This window comes from Eumetopias jubatus, unplaced genomic scaffold (assembly GCF_037043125.1).
Source record: "Eumetopias jubatus isolate StellerSeaLion01/CBP00866 unplaced genomic scaffold, mEumJub1_p1.0 scaffold_7, whole genome shotgun sequence".
Taxonomy (NCBI): domain Eukaryota; kingdom Metazoa; phylum Chordata; class Mammalia; order Carnivora; family Otariidae; genus Eumetopias; species Eumetopias jubatus.
Window position 1 is genome coordinate 42,523,051 of NW_028274813.1, and position 22,039 is coordinate 42,545,089.

At 40.8% G+C, this 22,039-nt stretch overlaps 1 protein-coding gene across 1 annotated transcript; it reads right to left on the bottom strand.

The window, feature by feature from the left end:
• Nucleotides 1–1,265: 1,265 nt before the first annotated feature.
• On the bottom strand, nt 1,266–21,118 carry LOC114207682 (uncharacterized). The gene is made up of 2 exons (XM_028101658.2): nt 20,854–21,118; nt 1,266–1,821 (listed from the first exon to the last, which is right to left on the bottom strand). Exons 1-2 carry the CDS (start codon nt 21,116–21,118, stop codon nt 1,286–1,288), a joined length of 801 nt encoding a protein of 266 aa, XP_027957459.1. The 3' UTR covers nt 1,266–1,285.
• Between the last annotated feature and the right edge of the window lie 921 nt (nt 21,119–22,039).

The window sequence follows — 22,039 nt, forward strand, 5'->3', positions numbered from 1 at the left end:
AGCCCCACATCGGGCTCCCTGCTCATGCAGGAAGCCTGCTTCTCCCTCTGCCTGCCGCTCCCCCTGCTTGTGCTCTCTCCCTCTCTCTCTCTCTCTCTCTCTCTCTCGCTCTGTGTGTCAAATAAATAAATAAAATCTTAAAAAAGAAAAGAAATTACATCAGCCAAATCATTACCGATGTGCATATATACATTATGTTGTATATATAAAGGAAAAAAATGTGTCTGCCTTTAAGGTATAAGTCTTTTTTTAAAGATTTATTTATTTATTTTTGAGAGAGAGAGAGAGAGAGAGCATGAGTGAGGGGAGGGGCAGAGAGAGAGGGAGAGAATCTCAAGCAGGCTTCACCCCCAGCATGGAGGCTCCATCTCAGGACCCTGAGATCATGACCTGAGCCAAAACCAAGAGTCCAACGCTTACAGACTGAGCCACCCAGGGGTCACTAGGTATAAGTCTTAATAAAGTAAATAAATTAAATTGCAACATTGTAATTTTGAAGGCTATGTAAAACCATAGAAAAATATTTATTAATGACAAGTTATTTCATCTTTTTATTTTATTTTTTTAAAGGTTTTATTCATTTGAGAGAGAGAGAATGAGAGAGAGAGAGAGAGAGAGCACATGAGCGGGGGGAGGGTCACAGGGAGAAGCACACTCACCACTGAGCAGGGAGTCCAATGCAGGACTCGATCCATGGACTCCAGGGTCATGACCTGAGCCGAAAGCAGTCGCTTAATCAACCCAGGCGCCCTATTTCATCTTTTTAAAAAAGATTTATTTATTTATTTTGGGGGGGAAGGGCAGAGAGAGAGGGAGAGAAAACCCCAAGCAGACTCTGTGCAGAGCGCAGAGCCCAACATGGGGCTCAATCCCACAACCCTGAGATCACGACCTGAGCCGAAACCAAGAGCCGGACACTTAACTGACTGGGCCAGCCAGGTGCCCCAAGTTATTTCATCTTGCTGCATTGCTCTGTGTTTAATTTTTTGTAACAAATTGGAATATAAATAACTACTCAAATAAATAATAAACTTCCAAGTCACAGTAGCAAAATAGGAAATATCACCACTATCCTGTTGCTACATTATAGAAATATGTACACATTTGGAAGGTAATATACACATACTCAATTCAGCAAATATTAATGGAAGGCCTAGTATGCATGACACACTCTGCTAGGGTAGGGAGGTGCTAAACTGTGAAGAAGGGTATTGGCTATTCACCAAAATCTGTCTCTCCCCTTTTTCTTTTTCTTTCTTTTTTTTTTTTTTTTTTACTGCTCCAGTCAATGAAAGGGAAACTTTATTGAGGCCCCAGGCCCTTGGGGCTCGGGCAGGAAGCTGCCCTGTGGGCAAAGGAAGAGCCGGCGGAGGGGCCTTATTTGACCTTCTTTTTTGGGGCGCAGGTTGTTGGTGTGGCCGCACTTCTTCTTGCGGCAGTTGACAGCACGGGGGTGCAGGCGAGCGTAACACTTGCGGCAGATCATCTTGTCACAGTTGTATTTCTGGGCCAGCTGGCGGAGGGAAGGCTCAATGATGCCACCCCGGAGGCGAAGCACCAAGTGCAGGGTGGACTCTTTCTGGATATTATAGTCTGACAGAGTACGGCCATCTTCCAGCTGTTTGCCCGCAAAAATCAGACGCTGCTGGTCAGGCGGGATGCCCTCCTTGTCTTGGATTTTGGCTTTGACATTCTCAATAGTGTCACTGGGTTCGACCTCGAGGGTGATGGTCTTGCCCGTCAGGGTCTTCACAAAGATCTGCCTCTCTGCGTCTGCTGGCGCGAATCCGCAAGCCTGCCGCCACCAAACCACTCGACCACCTCGTTGAAGAAAAAGAGGGCCTCTCCCCTTTTTCTTAAGCACAGAGCTAGACTCCTATTTAGTTAGGTAGCCGTGTCACTGAGTGCCACCAATGGAATGTGTGCCACTTCCAGGCCGAGCTCATAGTACCTTCCTGCTCTCATTCTCTGTACTCTTTCTGCCTTGCAGCAGGCGTGCCAGGGATAACCGTGGTGATTACAGAAGCCACAGTTTGAAGGTAGCAGAGCCTCTGTCAACCTGGTACCCGGAATGAGTGCATGGAGGAGCGACACTGAGAATCTGTTCACCCTCCTGGGACTGTGACATGAGCAAGAAATAAACTTCCATTGTGTTGAGCCATTACTTGTTTGGGTCTATTCATCACTGCAGGCTTGCCTGCCCTAGGTATGAATTTTGAAATAATTATTTAAATTTTTTATTTGAACTTATTATATACTATCAGTTAAAAAGGTTGAAATCCTATCATCAAATTTCCTTTCTTTCTTTCTTTCTTTCCTATTTGCTAAAACACTTAGGGCTTACCCAATAATAGTCTAATAAATAGACCATCTTTGCTTCTTACTGATAAAGGTGATTGAGAAGTAACAAAAAAAACCTGGTTAATTTTATCGTGTATTAATTGTAATTTCTTGAAGTTCAGAAGATATTTTTTAATGTTTAAATAATTCCAAATTATACTTCTCAATTGAGATTCCATGTTTTATTCTTCAGCCCAAAGCACTTTTTTCATCTCTGTACAAACCTTCAGAAGAAAAACATTGTCTTTCTTTCCACAAATTGTAATACTATAGTGGTGTCAACTGTGTTCATAATGTTTGCTTTTATTTTATTTTTTTAGGTTTATTTATTTAAGTGATCTCTACACCCAACGTGGGCCTCAAACTCATGACCCTGAGATCAAGAGTCACATGCTCTTCCAAGTAAGCCAGCTAGGTGCCCCAAAACATTTGCTTTTATTTATTTTTTTTAAGATTTATTTATTTATTTGAGGGGTGCAGATGGGGAGGCTGTGGGGGAAGGGCAGAGGGAGAGGGAGAGGGAAACTTTAGCAGACTCCACATTGAGAGCACAGCCCAATGTGGGGCTCTATCCCATGACCCTGAGATCAGACCTGAGGGAAAACCAAGAGTTGTTGGCGCTTAACCGATTGCATCACCTCGGTGCCCCTGCTTTTATTTTTATATAACATCTACAATAATCATTATGGGGAGGGAAATTAAATATGTCAGTTTAATTTCACAATCTGAAGTAAAAATAACTTGCTTAGAATATTACATACACAATTAGAACCTGAATGCTGACAGAGACATCTGCATATTGCCATCTAGGTATATTTAGCAGTGGGGTGGAAATCTTTAAAATAAGAAAGGAATTTCACAAATTGGAACAAATACTCAGCTCAAAGTAGCATGTGCATAATTCTATTCCTAGCACACGTTTAAAACATTGTTTCATCCATGTGTTTCAGACTTCCTTCACCTCTTTCATATTTCAGCCTGTCTTAGTGTGTATGGGTTAAGGTTTTCATCTATAAATAATCTTTTGTTCAAGTGAAAAGAATTTGTCCTATCTCAGCTACGAGATTCTGAATACCCCCTCACCACAAACTCCATCTCCAGGTCAGCAAGATGCCATCAGCCTTAACAATCATTTTCTATTTCTTTCTAAATATAAACACACAGATTTGGTTCATAGAGCACCTCACCCACCAGTGGGTTACGGTATGTATTCCCAGATCTTTCAGACACCGGAAAGCCTCGGATCTCCTGTCTCATCCCCATAGAGGCAGGAATTGTGAAACGGAAAGCCAACCAGATGAAAAATCTGGTTGTGTAAATGTAATTCACTCTACAAGGAGGCCTGCCCTCTTTCAGTTAAAATTTTCACATATCCATCAACATCTGACAATATTAATTTTATCTGACTTTTAGTTTCTAGAAGCCATAAAATCACTTTGAACTCAGATCTCTAAATGGCAAATAAAAAATACAATGCTTAAAAGCCAGTAAATAGAAAGTTACCCTCAGGTATCATAATTAATAAGCCAGTGGGGTTAAAACTACCCTGGGGGGAAAAAAGCTACACTGCTTGTTGAGTACATGAGGAATGGGGGGAGGGTGCCCCCCACAATACATCTTCTCTAAAATATATGCCACTCAGATTACAAATTCAAGTAATAACCTATTCCACACAGGTAGATAATTTTTCTCACGGCTGTACTTCTCATTTGGTGTTTATGGGAAGCACTTCAGAATGACTTAATATGATTTTAATGGCAGTAGTTAAAGAAGTTAGAGCTCTCAAAGAAAGGAACAAAGGTAAAAGTGTAAGGGGTACTGAGGCCAACCACAGGTATACACACCTGGGCCCTGGCCAGAGACAGAAGCCCTGCATCTTGGTATGTTGCCCTCATGTGTTGCCTTTCAAAGTGATGCAGGATATGATTTTCCCCATATATATTCAGAGCTATTTAAACAACTGCACATCTGGAACTCACAAGTAATTAAAGTAAGGAAAAGTTAAAATGCATTCACAAGAAGTACTCATTACAAATCGGAAGGAGTACTTAATGTGCTATAATGGTAACTACACTCCCCCAAGGGACTCCGCCCCCCAACACAAAGGATGCCACCACCCCCAAGCAAACTCACTGTCAAAAATACTTGCTTCAAGTATGCATTCATTTCTTAATTTATCCCAGCATTTATTCAGTAGATATAAACTGTGCTCTGGCTCTGTGTTGGGCTCTAGGCTAGGAACTGAGATTATTCCAGGAAACAAGACAGGACAAGTCTCCACCTTCATAGCGGGCCGCACTATGATTAGGTTTTGGACATCAGTGTAAATGCCTATCTTACACATTGTTTCAAAATGTCATAAAAATTTGGGCGCCTGCGTGGCTCAGTTGGTTAAGCGACTGCCTTCGGCTCAGGTCATGATCCTGGAGTCCCAGGATCAAGTCCCACATCGGGCTCCCTGCTCAGCAGGGAGTCTGCTTTTCCCTCTGACCCTCTCTCCTCTCGTGCTCTCTCTCACTCCCTCTCTCTCAAATAAATAAAATCTTTTTTAAAAAAGTCATAAAAGTTTATAATACTTCTTCATTATAATTAGTTATCTCATTCATTTGGTCAACAAATATTTAGTGAGCACCTATTACGGATTTATTAGGGTATATTTTAGAAGAGTATACTTCAGTTAGCTCTTGTCTAAATTAGATAAGGTTTGGTCTGAGCCAAACTCTCAACTGTTGGCTGTTGCATCTGGATTACCCCCAAGGGGCTGTATCTTCCATGATAGTGCCTGGCACATGCTGGATGCTTCAAAAATGTTTGTTGGATGAATTTTTAAAAATGAGTGAACACACATCAGGAATTACACATTCTGGACCCCACTTCTGAACCCCAAGTCACGTTCACATTTTATCTTTTTATGCTTAACTAATTCACTGTTTCTTGTGAATGCAAGTGAAAGTAAAAGGTCTTCAGGGCCAGGTAGCCTATCTTTGATGTCCTCTTTTGTCCAAAAGTTTTGCAGAGTCCAGGCATACAGCAAGCACTCAGTAAAAATGCAAACATCTTCATGAATGGAAACGGTTCACCATTCTCACAGAAAGTCCCCGGCATTTTTAATATGGTGCCTACCTATGCTGTGGCCAGTCAAATATATATATAATCTCTCAATCATGCCACATTCATTTTTGCTCCCATACATTTGTTCCCATTATTCTCCCCCCAACCAGACTATCCTCCACATTCTTTTTTGCTGACTTAATCCTAACCGATTCTTAAAGCCTCAATCTCAGAAGCATTCCTTTATTTTCAGAAGTTTTCCCTGCGTTACACCACACACCCCACCTAGGACCAACTGTCTATACCACGTATCATTTATCTTGGGACATCTTTTGTATTGTTGCCTTATTTTGTGCTTAACTTTCTTTGCATGGATATCTCAAGATCAGGGTGCTGGGTACGCTGCTTGCCCCTCTAGAAACATCCTCTATCCTTTTCCACTCTCTTCTATAAACCAGGATGCTCACCTTTGTGGATTTTGTCAATGGGCTCTCTTATTCTCCGGTTTGGGGTGGAGTTTAATCAATGACAATCACCAGCAGGAAATCAGACGGTGGGAGGAGAGAGGTGGTATTTGTTGCCCACTCCCCTGCCTGGTGGGACACAGCGTACCTTCATTCCTCTCGTGAAGGCCACAGCACCTATCAGGTGGCTCTCTCTAACAGCTGTAGCCACAGCTACGGTCGGCCTTGGGTTCCAGTAACTGCTCTTTCTCTTTATCCCTCCAGGTTCAGGGTGGAGATGGCTCCCCAATATTCCTAGTCCCATGGCACTTCACCATCACTCATGGGTTCCCTTACCCCTGCCAACACTCTGTAAGCTGTCCCTTCATTAAACTCTCCTCAGTTACCATCTATTGCTTGCCAGGACCCTGACTGATAGGAGAGCACTGCAGCTTTTGCTTGTATGTATTCCCACAGGTTATACCCCAGTACGGCCCCCACAGCTTCCAGCTCACCGTGGGTACTTAGTAAGCACCTGCTGAAGGAGGAAATGAAACCAAGCATGAATTACCAGCCTTAAATTAAGGTTTTATATTTTGCAGAAGAAAAAACAACTCTAGAAACTATGGTTCTTCAATCAATAAGAAGATTCACCTTCAGCTAGTATTTATAAATAATTAAACACAGTGCTTACTATTTCTTTTGCTCTTATAGTGTCTTAGGCTTCCATTGAATCTGTATTTATAATATTAATCTGTATTAAATATAGTTTATATATTTAAGCCTATTTCTTCTTCTGGGGAAAAAATTAGTTGGGTTAGTTAAACTGAAATTTTTTCCTTCCTTTTCTCTTTTTCACTTTTTTTTTTAATTAGGAGTCCCTTACAGATGCCCCAGTCATACCAGACTCCACCCCTCTCTACTCCCAGGCCCTTTTCTGAACATTTATGAACACCTCAGTCTGAGTGGTAAAAATTGAATAAGTCTGATAAACAGACAAGCTGTCAATCTCTTCAGAAAGTCCCTGTGTTTTCACCAGCTTACCTACTCCCTGTTCTACTGAATGTCCAAGGTGCCACATGACATATGCCTATATACATGGGTGAGACAAGAAGTGTGTTCGATCTTTGAAGCAGAGATGAGAAGATAAGTGTCCACATACAACCTCAAGAACAGGTTAGAGAAGACTTCCTGAGTCCTGATCTTTCTAAAGGGCAAAGACTGGTACCTCACTCAAGTTAACTCAGAGAGATGCAAGCAGTCTTCCTTCCTCAATGGTCTTCCTTAATAAACACTTAGGTTGTGTTCTTCTGCGTTGTCTTTTAGACTCGGAAGGTGGCCTAGGACCATGAAACATATGTTCCTTGGACCATGCTTGTTTGAGCAGCACCAATATCTGATTAGCTTCCTGTTAGCATAACTATCATGGTTCACCAATGTCGCAATTCGTGCATTCCTAGCTAATACAGCCCTTGAAGAACTACCACTTGGTAGTTTGCTAGGTCAGTGAGTAGCAATGTAGGTTGATTGTGGTGTGTATGGCAGGGGCCTACTGTTCAAAACCTTAACAGTAATGTAGCCAGATTGAGAGTTATAACCATCAACTTCGAGGGATTTTTTTTTAAAAGGCAAAATCATGTCAGCCAAATGATTTATCATTTCAGTCACTGTAGAATCAACCTAATGGTGGAGATTTTGGGATCTGTGGTTTCCATACCTAAAAATTCAGGGAGAAAGAAAAAAGAAATCACAGACTAACTCCAAATAATTTATTTTATGAGAAGAAATAATTCATGATTAGTGACAAAGAACTACATACTGACTCTTTTCTGATAATGTATCCAATATCATTTCTACTTTTTCCCAGGATGAAATTGTGGGGTGAAGCTGGATGGGTTTTCGAAAGGTAAATATAACAATCACTATAAAATGTAGAAGGGTTAATCCTCTCTAGCTTCTGGCCTTTATTGCATTTTGAGTGTATTTAGAGTTCAGATAGTACTAGCCTACCCAGCCTCTGGAGATAATAAGTAAATAATCAAATGACCCAAATATGATTCACCCCAGAAATAAGGGGGTGGGAAGTGGTAAGCAGTAAGAAGCAGTGGCATGGGTGGTACAGAGTTTGAGCTTTAACATCATGGCTTTCTTCACGGGTAGAGATGCCAACATTTCCCCCTGCAAGATGCTTGTTTCTTCCTTACACATATACAAATGACAACCACCTATAATCTCTACGGTCACTCTTCAGATTTAAAAAAAAAATCGGAAACCATTTCCTCACGACAAGCAAAATGGTTTTAAAAGATTAGCAAAATAGATAAACACTTTACAATCCAGGCAACCAGAAACAGCTCAGGTTAGCATCAGAAATGGGGAAGTATCAGGACAATTTTGCAGCATTGAAGGAAGTCTTTGAGTTGAATAATTGAATTAGAGACAGCTAGCGTGCTTTATGTAAGTGATACTTCGTGTACCTTACTAGTTGGAGTGCTTTAGTAGGCATTTACCAGCATAGAAAGAAAATGGAACACAATGGATGTCATGTAATTGTTAAAAAGCCACTGGATGCTGTTAACAATGAAGATTATTGGCTAAGACCACATCTATTGTGTAAGGTAAAATAGCTTGTTGGATTAAAAAATTGTTCAAAACCTGCAAAAGGTAGTGAATATTAATGGTAATTTTTTTTTAAACTGAAGAGAGGTTATCAGTAGGGTGAAATAATAGCTTGGAAAGGAAATGACAAATGGGAAGAACACAGACAATCCAAACTCATTACATCTGACTATTGTGGTATCTTCTCTGACACCACGTACTAAATTTCCAGGTATTTTTAACGCTATTAGGTTTACTGTCTCATAATAACATTCTTTTCTGAAGAAGAGATGGAAAGAATGGGGCATGTTTAACAGAATTCTATTCAGTGTGTTGACTGTTACTAGTGGAGTACAAATCCTTGACTTTTGCAACTTAGCTATCTTTTTTAAAAAACTACAAACACATATTTTCATCAGTTTGTAAAAACAACATACCCCAAAATCAATGCTATCTTTATCTATATTATTACTTCTCTATGTGTATAGAAACTGGGGTCAACGAATTATTATCATGCAGTACATCTACAACAGGCAAATTTGTCACTGCTAAAAGATTTGACTCCTCATGCCCTATCAAAAACACTCTGGGGTTGCCTGTCTGGCTCAGTCTGTAGAGCGCGCAATTCTTGATCTCGGGGGCATGAGTTTGAGCCCTGTGTGTGGAGTTTACTAAGAATAAAAATAAAATAAAAGACTCTGCATGAGTATTAATTCCTCTTAGGAAATTTATACAAGTCAGAATGGCCAAAACTGTTTGCTGTATCCAGTTAAATGATAAAAATATGGGTAGAGTCTTCAAATCCATTTCTTTCATCTTGAGGATAGTATTTTTAGGATATATAAATCTGGTATGGTAAGGAGTTTGTTTTGTTTTGATGGATTATGGTAGAAGTCATATTTTCTGCAATCTGTCCTAAGCAACTTTTACAGAAAGAATAAATGAAAATATAATCAAGATATATTCTACACTAGGCAAATGGGTAAAAATGTTCTAAGTTATAATTTGATTGTAAGTTCATATCATAGTTTAAATTAATTTAAAAAATTAAAAACCTTGTGAAACACTATTAAGTCTTCAAACTTATGGAATATTGGTATCCACACTGACATGTATTATTGTCTGTTAATGATGATAGCCATTGTGATAACAAGGAATTGTATAAAATTAATTTGTACACAATGGGTCCAATTCAGCAACTCGGATTTTTTAAGAGTACCTTGAGTAAAGCACTTTCTTGTGGACAAACACTTATTCCTTTACACTTTTTCCCTAGTAACTATATTTTACCATGTGTTTTGCTGGATATAAGTTCATGGAGCAATAACATTAGACAATGGATGCCAGTGGCGAAATTATTAAAAGATGTCTGATGTTAAAAGAGTTCAGGGTATCCCAATTGTGATGGTGGTTACATGAATCTATATATATGTTTAAAAATTTACAGAACTGTACACCAAAAAAGGTCAGTTTTACTGTATGATAATTCAAACAATGAAAGTAATTTTTTAAATATTATAATAATTTTAAATTTTAAAATAATTTTATAAACCATATAACAAATGGTTTAGTTTTTTTAAATGTTTGTGCTGATCTCTGAAGGATAAAATACAACCTATGGCAAGTGATAAAGGTTTGTAAATAAATAGTAAATAGTGCTAAGACTATAAGGAACAAGGGGAAATTTTTTTTAATTAAGTACTTCTTTTTAGTAATCTCTACACTCAACATGGGGCTTGAACTCACAACCCTGAGATCAAGAGTGGCATGTTCTTCTGACTGAGCTGGCCAGGTGCTTCACAAGGAAAAACGTTTTAGAGTACATACCAGGGGCGCCTGGGTGGCTCAGTCGTTAAGCATCTGCCTTCGGTTCAGGTCACGATCCCAGAATCCTGGGATGGCGCGGGCGCCCCGCATCGGGTTCCCCACTCAGCGGGGAACCTGTTTCTCCCTCTCCCATTCCCCCTGCTTATGTTCCCTCTCTCACTGTGTCTCTCTGTCAAATAAATAAATAAAATCTTTAAAAATATAAAAAATAAAAATAAAATACATACCAAAAAATATGAAAGAACTATGAAATCTTGGCCTATGAGCTTTCTTTTTTTTTTTTTTTAAGATTTTCCTTATTTGTTTGACAGAGAGAGAGAGTACAAGGAGGGGGAGCAGCAGTGGGAGGGGGAGATGCAGGCTCCCCACTGAGCAGGGAGCCCAAGGCAGGGCTGGATCCCAGAACCCTGGGATCGTGACCTGAGCCGAAGGAAGACGCCCAACCGACTAAGCCAGCCAGGCACCCCAACTATGAGCTTTCTTAAGAGAAAATTTCAGGGCATAAACTTCTCATAGCCTCAAAACACAAGAAGACCCTCCTAGGATTTACTAGTTGGGAGTAAATATTTCTCTTAGCTTTTAATAAAAATAATTCAAAAATTATGTTTGCATCAAAGAGTAAGAACTGGAAAGAAACTTAAGGAATCATTTGATTATCCTCAGGCAGATATAAATAAAATATTATACCAAAGCTTTTTTTTTTTTTTAAGTAAGATCCACACCCACTGTGGAGCCCAACTTGGGGCTTGAACTCACCCCCCTGAGATCAAGACCTGAGCTGAGATCAAGAGTCAGACGCTTAACCAACTGAGCTGCCCACACACCCTTAACCAAAGCTTTCAAATCTCTTCTTAGAGATCTCCAAACACAGAAATTCCACTATGGCTACCAGTAAATATATTCCTGTGTTTTAGTACTGGACTGAATTAAGTTGGGGATGTCAATCTGTGTGTTTGGCTGACATAGCTCCAATGTTATATTTTTTCATCATCTCTGATCTCAGAAAGAAGGCATGGAGAGCATCCTTCAAAATTCCTCCTCCCATCTCTATAGATGCTTTTCATGATATTAATTGGTCATCACTTTAGCCATTCTTCCTCAGGTTCAATAAACTTACCCTTTAACTATGTGCTATGCTCGTAGAAATGTCCATAAGACACTTCTGTCATAATCACTTGGGGTTCTACACATCCTGTGTATTTTTAAAAACAGTGACTAAAGTAGGCCCTGTACTCTTAATACTCAGCCCTAGTCCTGAGGGTTGAGGCTTCCTCGGCCATGCATGCTCTGTTCCATTTTTTTTTCTTTTTTCTTTTTTCTTTTTTATAACAGTCTCGAAAGAAGGTAGGTATTGTGTATACAAACCACATACAAATGGGCATCATGTAAGTGCAAAACCCTAATAGAGAGGCACCTGGTTCTTTAGTTTGCTGTTTAGTTAATGATGAAAGTGCAGGCAAGAATATGACAAAGTAGCCTTAAGTCAAGGACATGTAAGTGATAGAGAAGGAAACCTCCTCTAGGTGGGGCCCGGAGGAGTTACCATTCTCTTCCTATCAACATCGGGGTGGATGTATAGGCCCCTTTCTCTATAGCAGCAGAATAAAATAAAATGAATTTTATAATGAACAACCATAAAAATTTTAAGACAGAATTAAATGATCAGCCCATTCTGGCATTTGCACATATAAATAGGAACAGAAATAATTAGAGGTGTAGAAATAAAGTTTACAAAGACATTCCACATTGGATTTCAAATTTCAAGTTTGAGACACCCAGAGACTGGAATTTCTCTGTAATTCATAGAAATGGCTAGGCTGGCATGGGCCAACTTTAGATGTGGCCAGGACAGGACCTAGAGGAGGCCCAGCAGATAACTATTATCACTGAATGAGAAAGAAGACCCCAAAGGGAACCAGAACAAGTCATTCTACAGTCTTACTGGCAGAAGGGTTCAGCCATTCTTTTTTTTTTTTTTAAGATTTTATTAATTTATTTGACAGAGAGAGAGAGAGAGAGCATAAGGAGTGGGAGTGGAAGGCAGAGGGAGAAGGAGAAGCAGGCTCCCCGCTGAGCCAGAGCCCAATGCGGGGCTCAATCCCAGGACTCTACGATCATGACCTGAGCCAAAGTCAAACACCTTAACGGACTGAGCCACCCAGGCACCCTGGGTTCATCCATTCTTTATTGTGTTAAGGATTCATACTTCAGTTGTATGTTTATATTATTTTTTACTAACTGAAATATTATTCATTCCACAGCATGTTTTATTTCTCCTCAAACAACTCTTTTGCAACCTTTAGAAAGCCCTATATTATGTTCCTTTTCATGTGCCTGAATTTGGTGGACACAAGAGGGTGGACTTCTAAATCCTGTTGCTCAGAATATGTAAAAAAATAAATAAATAAACACACCCCCGACAGGTTTATTACTGTTGAATGCACCACCACCTGTCACCCAGGAACAGGAATGAGATCTACTTTGCAAAGAAGTAGTTCTGCTCTACAAACTATTCATTGAAACTCTTGTATTGGGGGGGGCTCCCTAAAATTGCCATTTTCAACTGCGTAAGACAACACTGGTGGTGGCTAGAGGCCTAGTCCCTATTTTAAAATCCTAGAAAAGGTAAACCCTGTAAATTATGGGCCATTTGCACTCTCCCCTCTGCTTCCCTGACTGGAAGTAATTGGGTCCAAGGAGAAAACCAAACATTAATGGCTTAAATCAAGCAGAAGTCTTGCTAAGGATATAACTGCCTAAATGATAATATAAACTCACTGTTGTTCAGTTTGTTATTTAAAGGCTGTGCTTTGTTCTGTTAACTTCGATTTGTCCTTTCTGCTTCTATTGTTTTTCTGTCCTGGACTAGCCACATCCGCATTCTGGAAATCCTCCCCACACCGCTGTCTGGGTTTCATTCCCTGACAAGGACTCTGTGCCTGTCTCCCTGCCAGGACCCGTAACACCCATTTGTAACTAACTATCATCTTAGTCTTGTCCAGTGGTGATATCTTCACCCACAGATTTAACTGAGACAAAAGTATTACCTTCTGAACAATAGTTCAAAGTTGAAAAACAACTTGAGCATAAACATGTGAGTTAAGAAAAAATTATTAGGGGGACGCCTGGGTGGCTCAGTTGGTTAAGCGACTGCCTTCGGCTCAGGTCATGATCCTGGAGTCCCGGGATTGAGTCCCACATCGGGCTCTCTGCTCAGCGGGGAGTCTGCTTCTGCCTCTGACCCTCCCCCCTCTCGTGTGCTCGCTTTCTCATTCTCTCTCAGATAAATAAATAAAATCTTTAAAAAAAATTATTAGAAGACAGGCCATACATCAGGTTAGATAAAAACAAATAAGGCAGGTTGCTAGTGTTGTCCAAGCAAGGTTTTCTATGGAGAGATGCCTTCTATTTAGTAAAACTGGACAAATTACTTAAAAAAACAAACAAACAAAAAAACCTTAAATTCACACTTAAAAGCAGGGGGATGAACTAGTATTGAGAACAATTAGGAAAATGACCAAAAATAGCACTTTTCATCTGCTGCACAGGGGAGTTAATATCATGAAAATTTAACCTAATGAAATATTTGTCAAACAGTACTTTTTGCCATAGTGAGAAATCAATGCTCCCGTGCGTAAGTTTGAGTTTATAGAAACTAAAAACTTAAGGTGGTAGAATTAAGGATTCTTTTCATTTTCCTCATTATAGTTCTATGTATTTTCTAAATTTTTATGAAAGAATTTTTAGAAAGAGAAAAAAAGGTTAAAAACTAAAAACTCTTTAATATAGTTCTTCCTGCTGAATTAGTATCCTGTTTATGAAACAGAGCACAATAAACTCAAAGTTGCTAATTGACTTCATCAAGATGTGGCTATCTATGTGCTTAAATAATAACTGAAGTGACTGTGAGAGGTGTATTTTATAGAAAGTAAGAATAATATTATGCCTGTATGCCTTGTCTATATGATCCCAAACCTGAAGATATTTGAACATGTTTGAGTGACGATGTTATTGTTATTGTTGTTGTTGTTTACTTTTCATCTGGATTAATGATACTGTAGTTAAGTCCCAGTGCCCTAATGGATAAGACACTGCCCTCCTAATCAAGGGATTGTGGGTTCGAGTCCCATCTGGGGTGAAATGGTAATGCTTTTTCATATCACCTATCAGGTAAAAATAAATACCATCTGGATTTGTGATACTCTATAGCTATCTATATTTTTGTAATCATCAAAAATGTTTAAATGTCAACATTATTACACATGTTATCTATTTCTCTACATCAGCATTTCTCAACCTTGGTACCTCTTGACATTTTAGGCTAGATAGTCTGCTGTGGGAGTGGGGAGGGCTGTTCTCTGCCTTGCAGGATGTTTAGCAGCATTTCTGTTTTTTTCCTGCTGAATGAATACCCTGTTCATGGAACACAGCATAATAACTCAAAGTTGCTAATTGATTTTATCAAGATGTGGCTAGCGATGTGCTTAAATAGTAACTGAAGTGAGGATGAGAAGTATATTTTAGAGAAAGTTAAGAGTAATGTTATCTCTACCCACTGGATAACAGTTGTGACAACCAAAAATGTCTCCAGACATTGCCAAATGTCCCCTGGGGGCAGAAACCGTCCCTGGTTAAGACCCACTGCTCTATAGTAACTTATTCCTATCCAAATATTTTGATTATCTCTTTAACCATTACCTATTACCATGGCCGCATTAATCATGCCATGATTCACATTGATCACAATGATTAAAGAAATTACAGATTTACTCTGGCACTCCAGCACTTACGATCAGGCTATTAGACAAAGCCTGGTAATATTAAAGGAAAAAAATTCCTATAATTACAAAAATAAGAGATTACACAAAAAGAGCAAAGATTTTGGTTGTACACTGGAATCCAATTACATTCATTTGTTGAAGTGGTCTGAATGACTCAAAAGACATACAGCAGCTACTATTCATTCAGCTGCAACACAGCACAAAATATCGACACATATTTTGAAAAGGAGAGATGTTGGTTCATGTGACAATACCGCTGATATTCAAGAAGAGATGTTAGTGACTCATCAGACACTCGGGCATGATTTTTTCCCTTAAATGTCACCTATCATTTTGTTATGGCCTTTTTTACTTAAACGCATGTTCACTGGCACCCACAATCAAAATTCTGTTGCAAAACTAATACTAAAATTGAATATCTAACTTTTATTTCATGCAAGTAAATATTATAAGTGATCGTAGTTAATAACATAAATAATAAATATTCTCTGTATCACCATTCATCTAGATTGTAGTGATTTTTATTTCATCACTGTGAATAGTAGCTGGTCTTTTGTCTTTTCTAAATATCCCAAATCCTCAAGGGATAATTAAATATGACCCATAAGCAAAATAAAGTTTAAGAGGTTTTTTTTCAAATACACAGCCTCCATTTGTACTATTGTCCTCCAATTTTCTTTCTACATTAAAAAAAATAACATGTGAATTTTAAAACTTATTTAATTTAAAATGACTCTTTTTAAAAAGAAAACACTGTAGTGGGATGCCGGGATTGCATTCATCCCAGCATGCCCCACCACTGTTCTTTGGACGGCAATCACAGGACCCAGACATCAAGCTGTGGAGGAGATTCTTCCAAGCAACAGCATCTGGCTCTTTGGCAAACTGAACAGGCAGTTGCCCTGGTGGCTTTGGAGTTGCCTCTGGGTCTGTCACAGGGTAAGGCTGTGGATGGAGCGTCTGGATTCTCATCTCCTTTCATTTCGCCATCTTTCTCATATACCTTTTCGGCATCAGGAGACCCACTGTCTTCCGGAAAGGTAAATACTGCCCTCCTTAAGCCTCATGAATGTCTACATAAACCCTGTTGTACTTCAGTAAGGGTTCTTTTCCACTGCCCACATCCTTTACAAAAGTGTAAAAATGGGCGAGCATTCTGGCAGCAACAACACTAGCGTTCTATTTCATACCCCACCTGCAGAGAGAATCAGAAATTAAATGTTCTATTTTCAGTCCTGGATATTTTAAGCCTGTATTTTCACCTTTATTCGCAATGGATCTCTTTGCCAGTTAAATTTAATAAAGTCATATTTATAATATGAATAGCTACCTAATCTCATGGAAACTTTTTTTTCCCTTCATTCTCAAGATCACACAATCTAAGCTGGTAAGGTGTTATAAAAACTAGAGGGGCTTAGTGTGAAGAATTTATGGCACTTTAAAATCATAAGTGCAGTCCCCGGAACAAACAAACACCTTGAGCACTAGAATCGGCCGCTCCAGAACAAAGGGGCTCTCATATCGTCTTAGCTGCAAAGGAAATTAAAAAGACCAAATTTGGAAAGTAAAGAATGTTTGGATGTTTTTAGGATTAAAAAAAAAAAACACCAAAAACCCAATAATAACCTTCTGAATAATTTGTACCAAAGGCATTAATCAATATGGCCTCTCTACAGACCGCAGGCTATGCATGGGTGCCATGACCCACAAATCATACTCAAAAGATAAAACAACTACTGGCAAAGAGATGACTCAAAGACGAGCGGGCCCAAACAGACATAGCAGTAAGATTGCTTTATAAGACATAGCACCTAATTCCTCCTGTTAGAGTTCACCAGCAAAAAAGGGGCTTTCGACACTGGCCAGCTCTATGGAGACCGAGTTCTAATCTACCATTTGCTTACCACATTCAATTAACTCCATCCAGGATCTATGGGAGAATTCATGGTAATGATTCTCTTAAGAATGGGAAGCAAATTTAAAAAGAGGAGGAGAGAATCGTTATAGAAAAACTCTATTTTCGTGGAAGTCGTTGCTTTGTAAATCCTAAATTCAGAAAGAAATAAAACCCGTCAATTTCGAGGACTGGCTAGTAGTGGAAGCTAAAAAGGTCAAAAACAAACAAATAAGCTGCAGTAACTATTTCTAGACCAGAAAAGGGGATTTAAAAAGTAAGTAGTATTAGACTTATAAATACTTCATTTTGCATCCTCTCTCTTTTTAACTAATTTTTTTTTTTAATTTTAAGTTAACTCTACACCATAGATGGAGCTGGAACTCACCCCCAAGATCAAGAGTTGCACACTCTATCGACTGAGCCAGCCAGGCGCCCCACTGTTTGCATTCTCTTAAAAATAAGGATGTAATGATGCTATACACATATATAGTCTCTACATCTTTTAGATACTGGCTAAAAGAAAATTAAATATCAAGTTTTTATTTCTTTCAAAAAATTATCTTCTACTGGAATGCACATAATTTATCTAAACACATAATAAATTCTACACTCACTTGCCTTCTGATTTTATTTTTCAGAAACAAATTAAATTTGAACAGTAAGAGTCATCTACTTTTGTCTGTTAATGCAAACAACTCTTATAGTTTTCTCAAGGAACATTGTTGTGGATAATCAACAAGTTCTTACAACTCTGAGCAACTGACAAATCTCTCCAGGTTTAATTTTTGTCCCCAGTAATCTATATTCTGGAAAGCAGAAAAATCAAGAAGACTTCTCCCCTCAGATTTGCGATGGGGCATTTTCCAGAAAAGAGTAGATAATGTAAAATTTTAGATCAAATGCTTATTATATAACTATCTGCCTCTGCTTTAAATGAGAAAAAAACAAAACAGAACAAAAAACTTAACTCCTGGTCCTGAGCATGAATCTCCAGATATAATCAACTCCTGATATAATCAACTGCATAATACATAGTAGGATCCCTAATATGTTTGCTGAATGAGGAAATGAATGAATGAATGTGAGTTCATGTTACAATCAACTTTTTAAAAAAATACATGTACTCTGGAGACTTCTTAGATTGAAAATCACACATCTTTAGAGAAATCAGAGACTGCAGTGAAAAATTTTACACATGAAAAAGAAATAGATTTATCTATCCTGCCAAGTATGAATAAATTGGTTAATCAACCAAATTGGTCCAAATGTGCAATCAGATTTAAGATGCTATAGCAGTCCCCCCCTTAACTGCAGGGGATATTTTCCAAGACCTCCAGTGGACGCCTGAAACCGCAGATAGTACTGAGCCCTACGTATACAATGTTTTTTCCTATATCTACATACCTATGATAAAGTTTAATTCATAAATTAGGCACAGTAAGAGATTAACAATAACTAATAATGAAAGAAAAATGATGACAATATACTGTAATAAAAATATGTGAATCTTGTTTCGCTCAAAATATCTTACTGTACCATATTCACTCTTCCTCTTCTTGTGATGATGGAAGGTGATAAATGCCTTGGAACTGAGATGAAGTGAGGTGAATGATGTAAGCACTGTGACGTAGCTTTAGGCTACTATTGACTCTCTGATGATGGGCCAGACGGAAGATGAATCTGCTTCCACACCGCAGTTGACTTTGGGTAACTGAAACTGCATAAAGTGACACCACAGATAATGGGTACTATTGTATGGTCTAGTGTGAAATTGTTTTGCTTTTACTGGAATGTTTTCATTGGGATTCTAGAGTTGACTGAGGTTGTACCTACCCAATGTCAACTATCAGGACATTTAAAAATATTTTTTTAAAGGTTTTATTTATTTGACAGAGAGAGATACAGTGAGAGAGGGAACACAAGCAGGGGGAGTGGGAGAGGGAGAAGCAGGCCTCCTGTGGCGTGGGGAACCCGATGCGGGGCTCAATTCCAGGACCCCGAGATCATGACCAAGCTGAAGGCAGACGCCCAATGATTGAGCCACCCAGGCACCCCTCTTTTCTTTCTTTTTTTTTTTTTTGACACAGAGAGAGAGACAACGAAAGAGGGAACACAAGCAGGGGGAGTGGGAGAGGGAGAAGCAGGCTTCCCACTGAGCAGGGAGCCTGATGCGGGGCTCGATCCCAGGACCCTGGGATCATGACCTGAGCCGAAGGCAGACACTTAACGACTGAGCCATCCAGGTGCCCCTAAAAGTATTTCTTAAGGATAATGGAATTTTTTCATTTCCTTCCAAGTGTTTTATCACAGACACAGGTTTTCCTTGGTGAATATCTAGTATCTACAGAATGTTTCTGTTAGAAAAAGTAACAAGGCCTTTGATGCTTGTTTTTTCCTGAAACAGTAGGAAAAGGTCAGGATAAACTTAGAGCCATGATTCTATTGATACTCATTATCTATAAACTCTGCCTGTTTCTTCTGTTTCTTTGACATATTTTGTGCACTAATTACAAGAGGGCACAACCAGAAAGAAACTGCTTTTCCAAAAGTAACCTAGAACATGCCATCTACTTTGGGTGTGGTATGTGTGTCCCTTAAGAGGTGACTCTGTCATATTCAGGAGCTAAGTATTGGAAGCAGTTATATCTTTCACTTTTTGCTTGTTGGTTAGTTGAATAAGCTGCCAGAAAACTGCCATTTAGGCTAAGATCTACTGTCTGTTGCTGAACTAGCTTAAATGGTTTTCAATAAATGATTACGAATGTCATTATTGAGTGGCTATCCAAAGTCACATACATGCTAATAAAGATGCCTCCAGCATCCACAGGTCAAATGCCAAGAAACAGATCCACAAATACAAGTTAGTCTATTTGTTGCTCTTATGTTCTTGGGCAAGTATGACATCTCAGGTTCACGCTATCCCAAGAAGAAAACCACTTCTAGGTCTAGGAGACCTAGTCTCTCCCTTGATACTCAGCTGACACACATAGCCTCACCACCAAGAGAAACCAAGATTTGCTTGATAAATAGTAATTGGACTACTTCAACTTTTGCAGTATGAAAACGGCCGTTGAAAGGAACAGGAAAAGCTCTAGATACATCACAGCGAATCAAGTGGGGAAATAGGAGAAAGTTCCTAGACCATGCCAAGTAGCCAATAGCTGGCTTTTACCAAAGGGAGGTTTCAATGCTCTAGAGATCCACCTGTCCTGAGGGAGGGAGAGGAGGAGCCTGGTGCTTCAGGGAAAACTCCAGGTCAGCTTGTCTTCAGAAGCTTTGAGAGGCTCCCTAACCCGTGGGCAGAATCACAAAAAAATGGCAAGTCTGTAGGAAGTCTGTAGATGAAAAGAGGGAAACAAGAGAGAAAGTGGGGTAGGACAAGGCTGGCCCAAGGACACTGAGGGCTGCAGAAGGAAGTGTGCATTTGTGGAAGGAACTTTCCTGTGAGGCTACCCCTCAAGGGAAAGCGATGTATTCAGTTGGGCCTTGGAGAATGGGGTCCTTCACTCTTCCGCCGCAGGATGCGTTTGTGTGTCGTTCTCGCCCAGCAGTATCTCTCTCCCTGGCGTTGCGCATGGCTGGCCAATGCGAGAAGCCTCCAGAATTCCCCGAAGGAGCGCGCCCCCCACCAACCCTTTGGAGAAGGGAGGTGACCGCCTGGTGTGAAAGCGCCTGTTAGCCTGCAGCCGTGCCCTGGCTCACATTGGGGGAAGGGAGTGATACCGATGGAGGGGCACTCCCTCCCCCCGCTGCTCCTAGCTTGCGTTGGGAAGCTGCGCTGGGGAAGGACCAGGGGCAGAGCGGGTTCCGAGGGCTGTAGGACGTCAAGCTGCAGGCGCCTAGCCCTTCTCGGGCGCCAAAGCACCTCGTACTCCTAAAGATCCAAACTGAGATATGCCCCATCTTCAACCTGTACCTGCCCCCCGGGCCTGGCGACCGCAGGGCCGACCGAGGCCAGATCGCACCCTCGAGTCCTCGAGCCGCGGGAGCGCCGGGCCACGCCTGGCACAAGGCGCCGGCGCGCCTCCCGCCCCAAGGCTTGGGAACCCGGGGTCTCCCCTTCCCGCGCTGGCTCCGGCAGCTCGCCCGCCCGGGTTCAAGGCGGCCGGGTCGAGGCCTGACTTCGCCGCGCCTCGCCGAGAAAAGAAAAAGCCGAGAGGGGGCTGCCTCCTCCTCCCCATCTCCTAGCCTGGAGTCCGGGCGTGCTCGAATCTAGGGAAGGTCGGGATCCCCCCCTTCAGCACACACGCACGCGCGAACACACACACACACACACACACACACACACACACACACACACACACACCGAGACACAGGAGCGCGCGCACACGCATACACGCACGCTTTGCTCTCCGGGCGGGAGTTGCAGAGGGGGCGTTTTGTAAAACTTGGTGGATTCGCCGGATGACCATGTGCGCCCAGACGTCCCCACCACACTCTCTCAATTTTAAGTTATTTTTCCCCCCTACGACCTTTCCGTAAGTGAATCAAAGCAGAAGCTAGACTCCGAGGCAGCCCAGTCCCTTTTGGTAAACTTCTTCCATGTACCAGGTAGCCCTGGGTCTCCACACCCTCCAGCGCGTGGGCGCCGCGGCTGCCCTTGCCAGGCTCCGCGCACAGGCGGGAGGGCGCGAGGTGTGCGCGGAGATACCCGCAGCCAGGGCGACTCCGGCCGGCCGCCGTTGCCCGGGACTGCTCAACCCGCGGGAAGGGGCGCCTGGCCCCGCGCCTCATTTGCCCGGCACTAGCCCGCCTGATCACAGCCGGCCCAGGCGCTTGCTTAAGAAACCCAAATTAAGCAGTGGGTGAATTGGGAAGGAGGGAGCCGGGGGAGTTTGCACCATGTATCTCAGGTATGAGCACTTCTCACTGACATTGATGCAACTGCATTAGAGTTAATGGCAGCAGCCTGCTTCTCATTATTAATTGTCTTTGTGTTTGGATAAAGTATGTAATCTTCTTCTCAACCACACCATTAAAATAGGTTGCCTTTTCAATTAAGAACTGTCGTGAGCACAGCAGTCAATTTTCCTAATGAAGATGCATTATATTTTCACATTTTTTTAAATAATGGAGAATCCCAGGTTTTCATTAGACGCGAT

What these genes read in the sequence shown, in the direction of transcription:
- LOC114207682 (XM_028101658.2), bottom strand. Translation starts at nt 21,118, where the DNA reads ATGGGGAGGAGGAGGCAGCCCCCTCTCGGCTTTTTCTTTTCTCGGCGA. An exon ending in TCGCCAGGCCCGGGGGGCAG is followed by an intron (nt 1,822 to 20,853) that starts GTACAGGTTGAA and finishes TTCTTCAACGAG; the next exon opens with GTGGTCGAGTGGTTTGGTGG.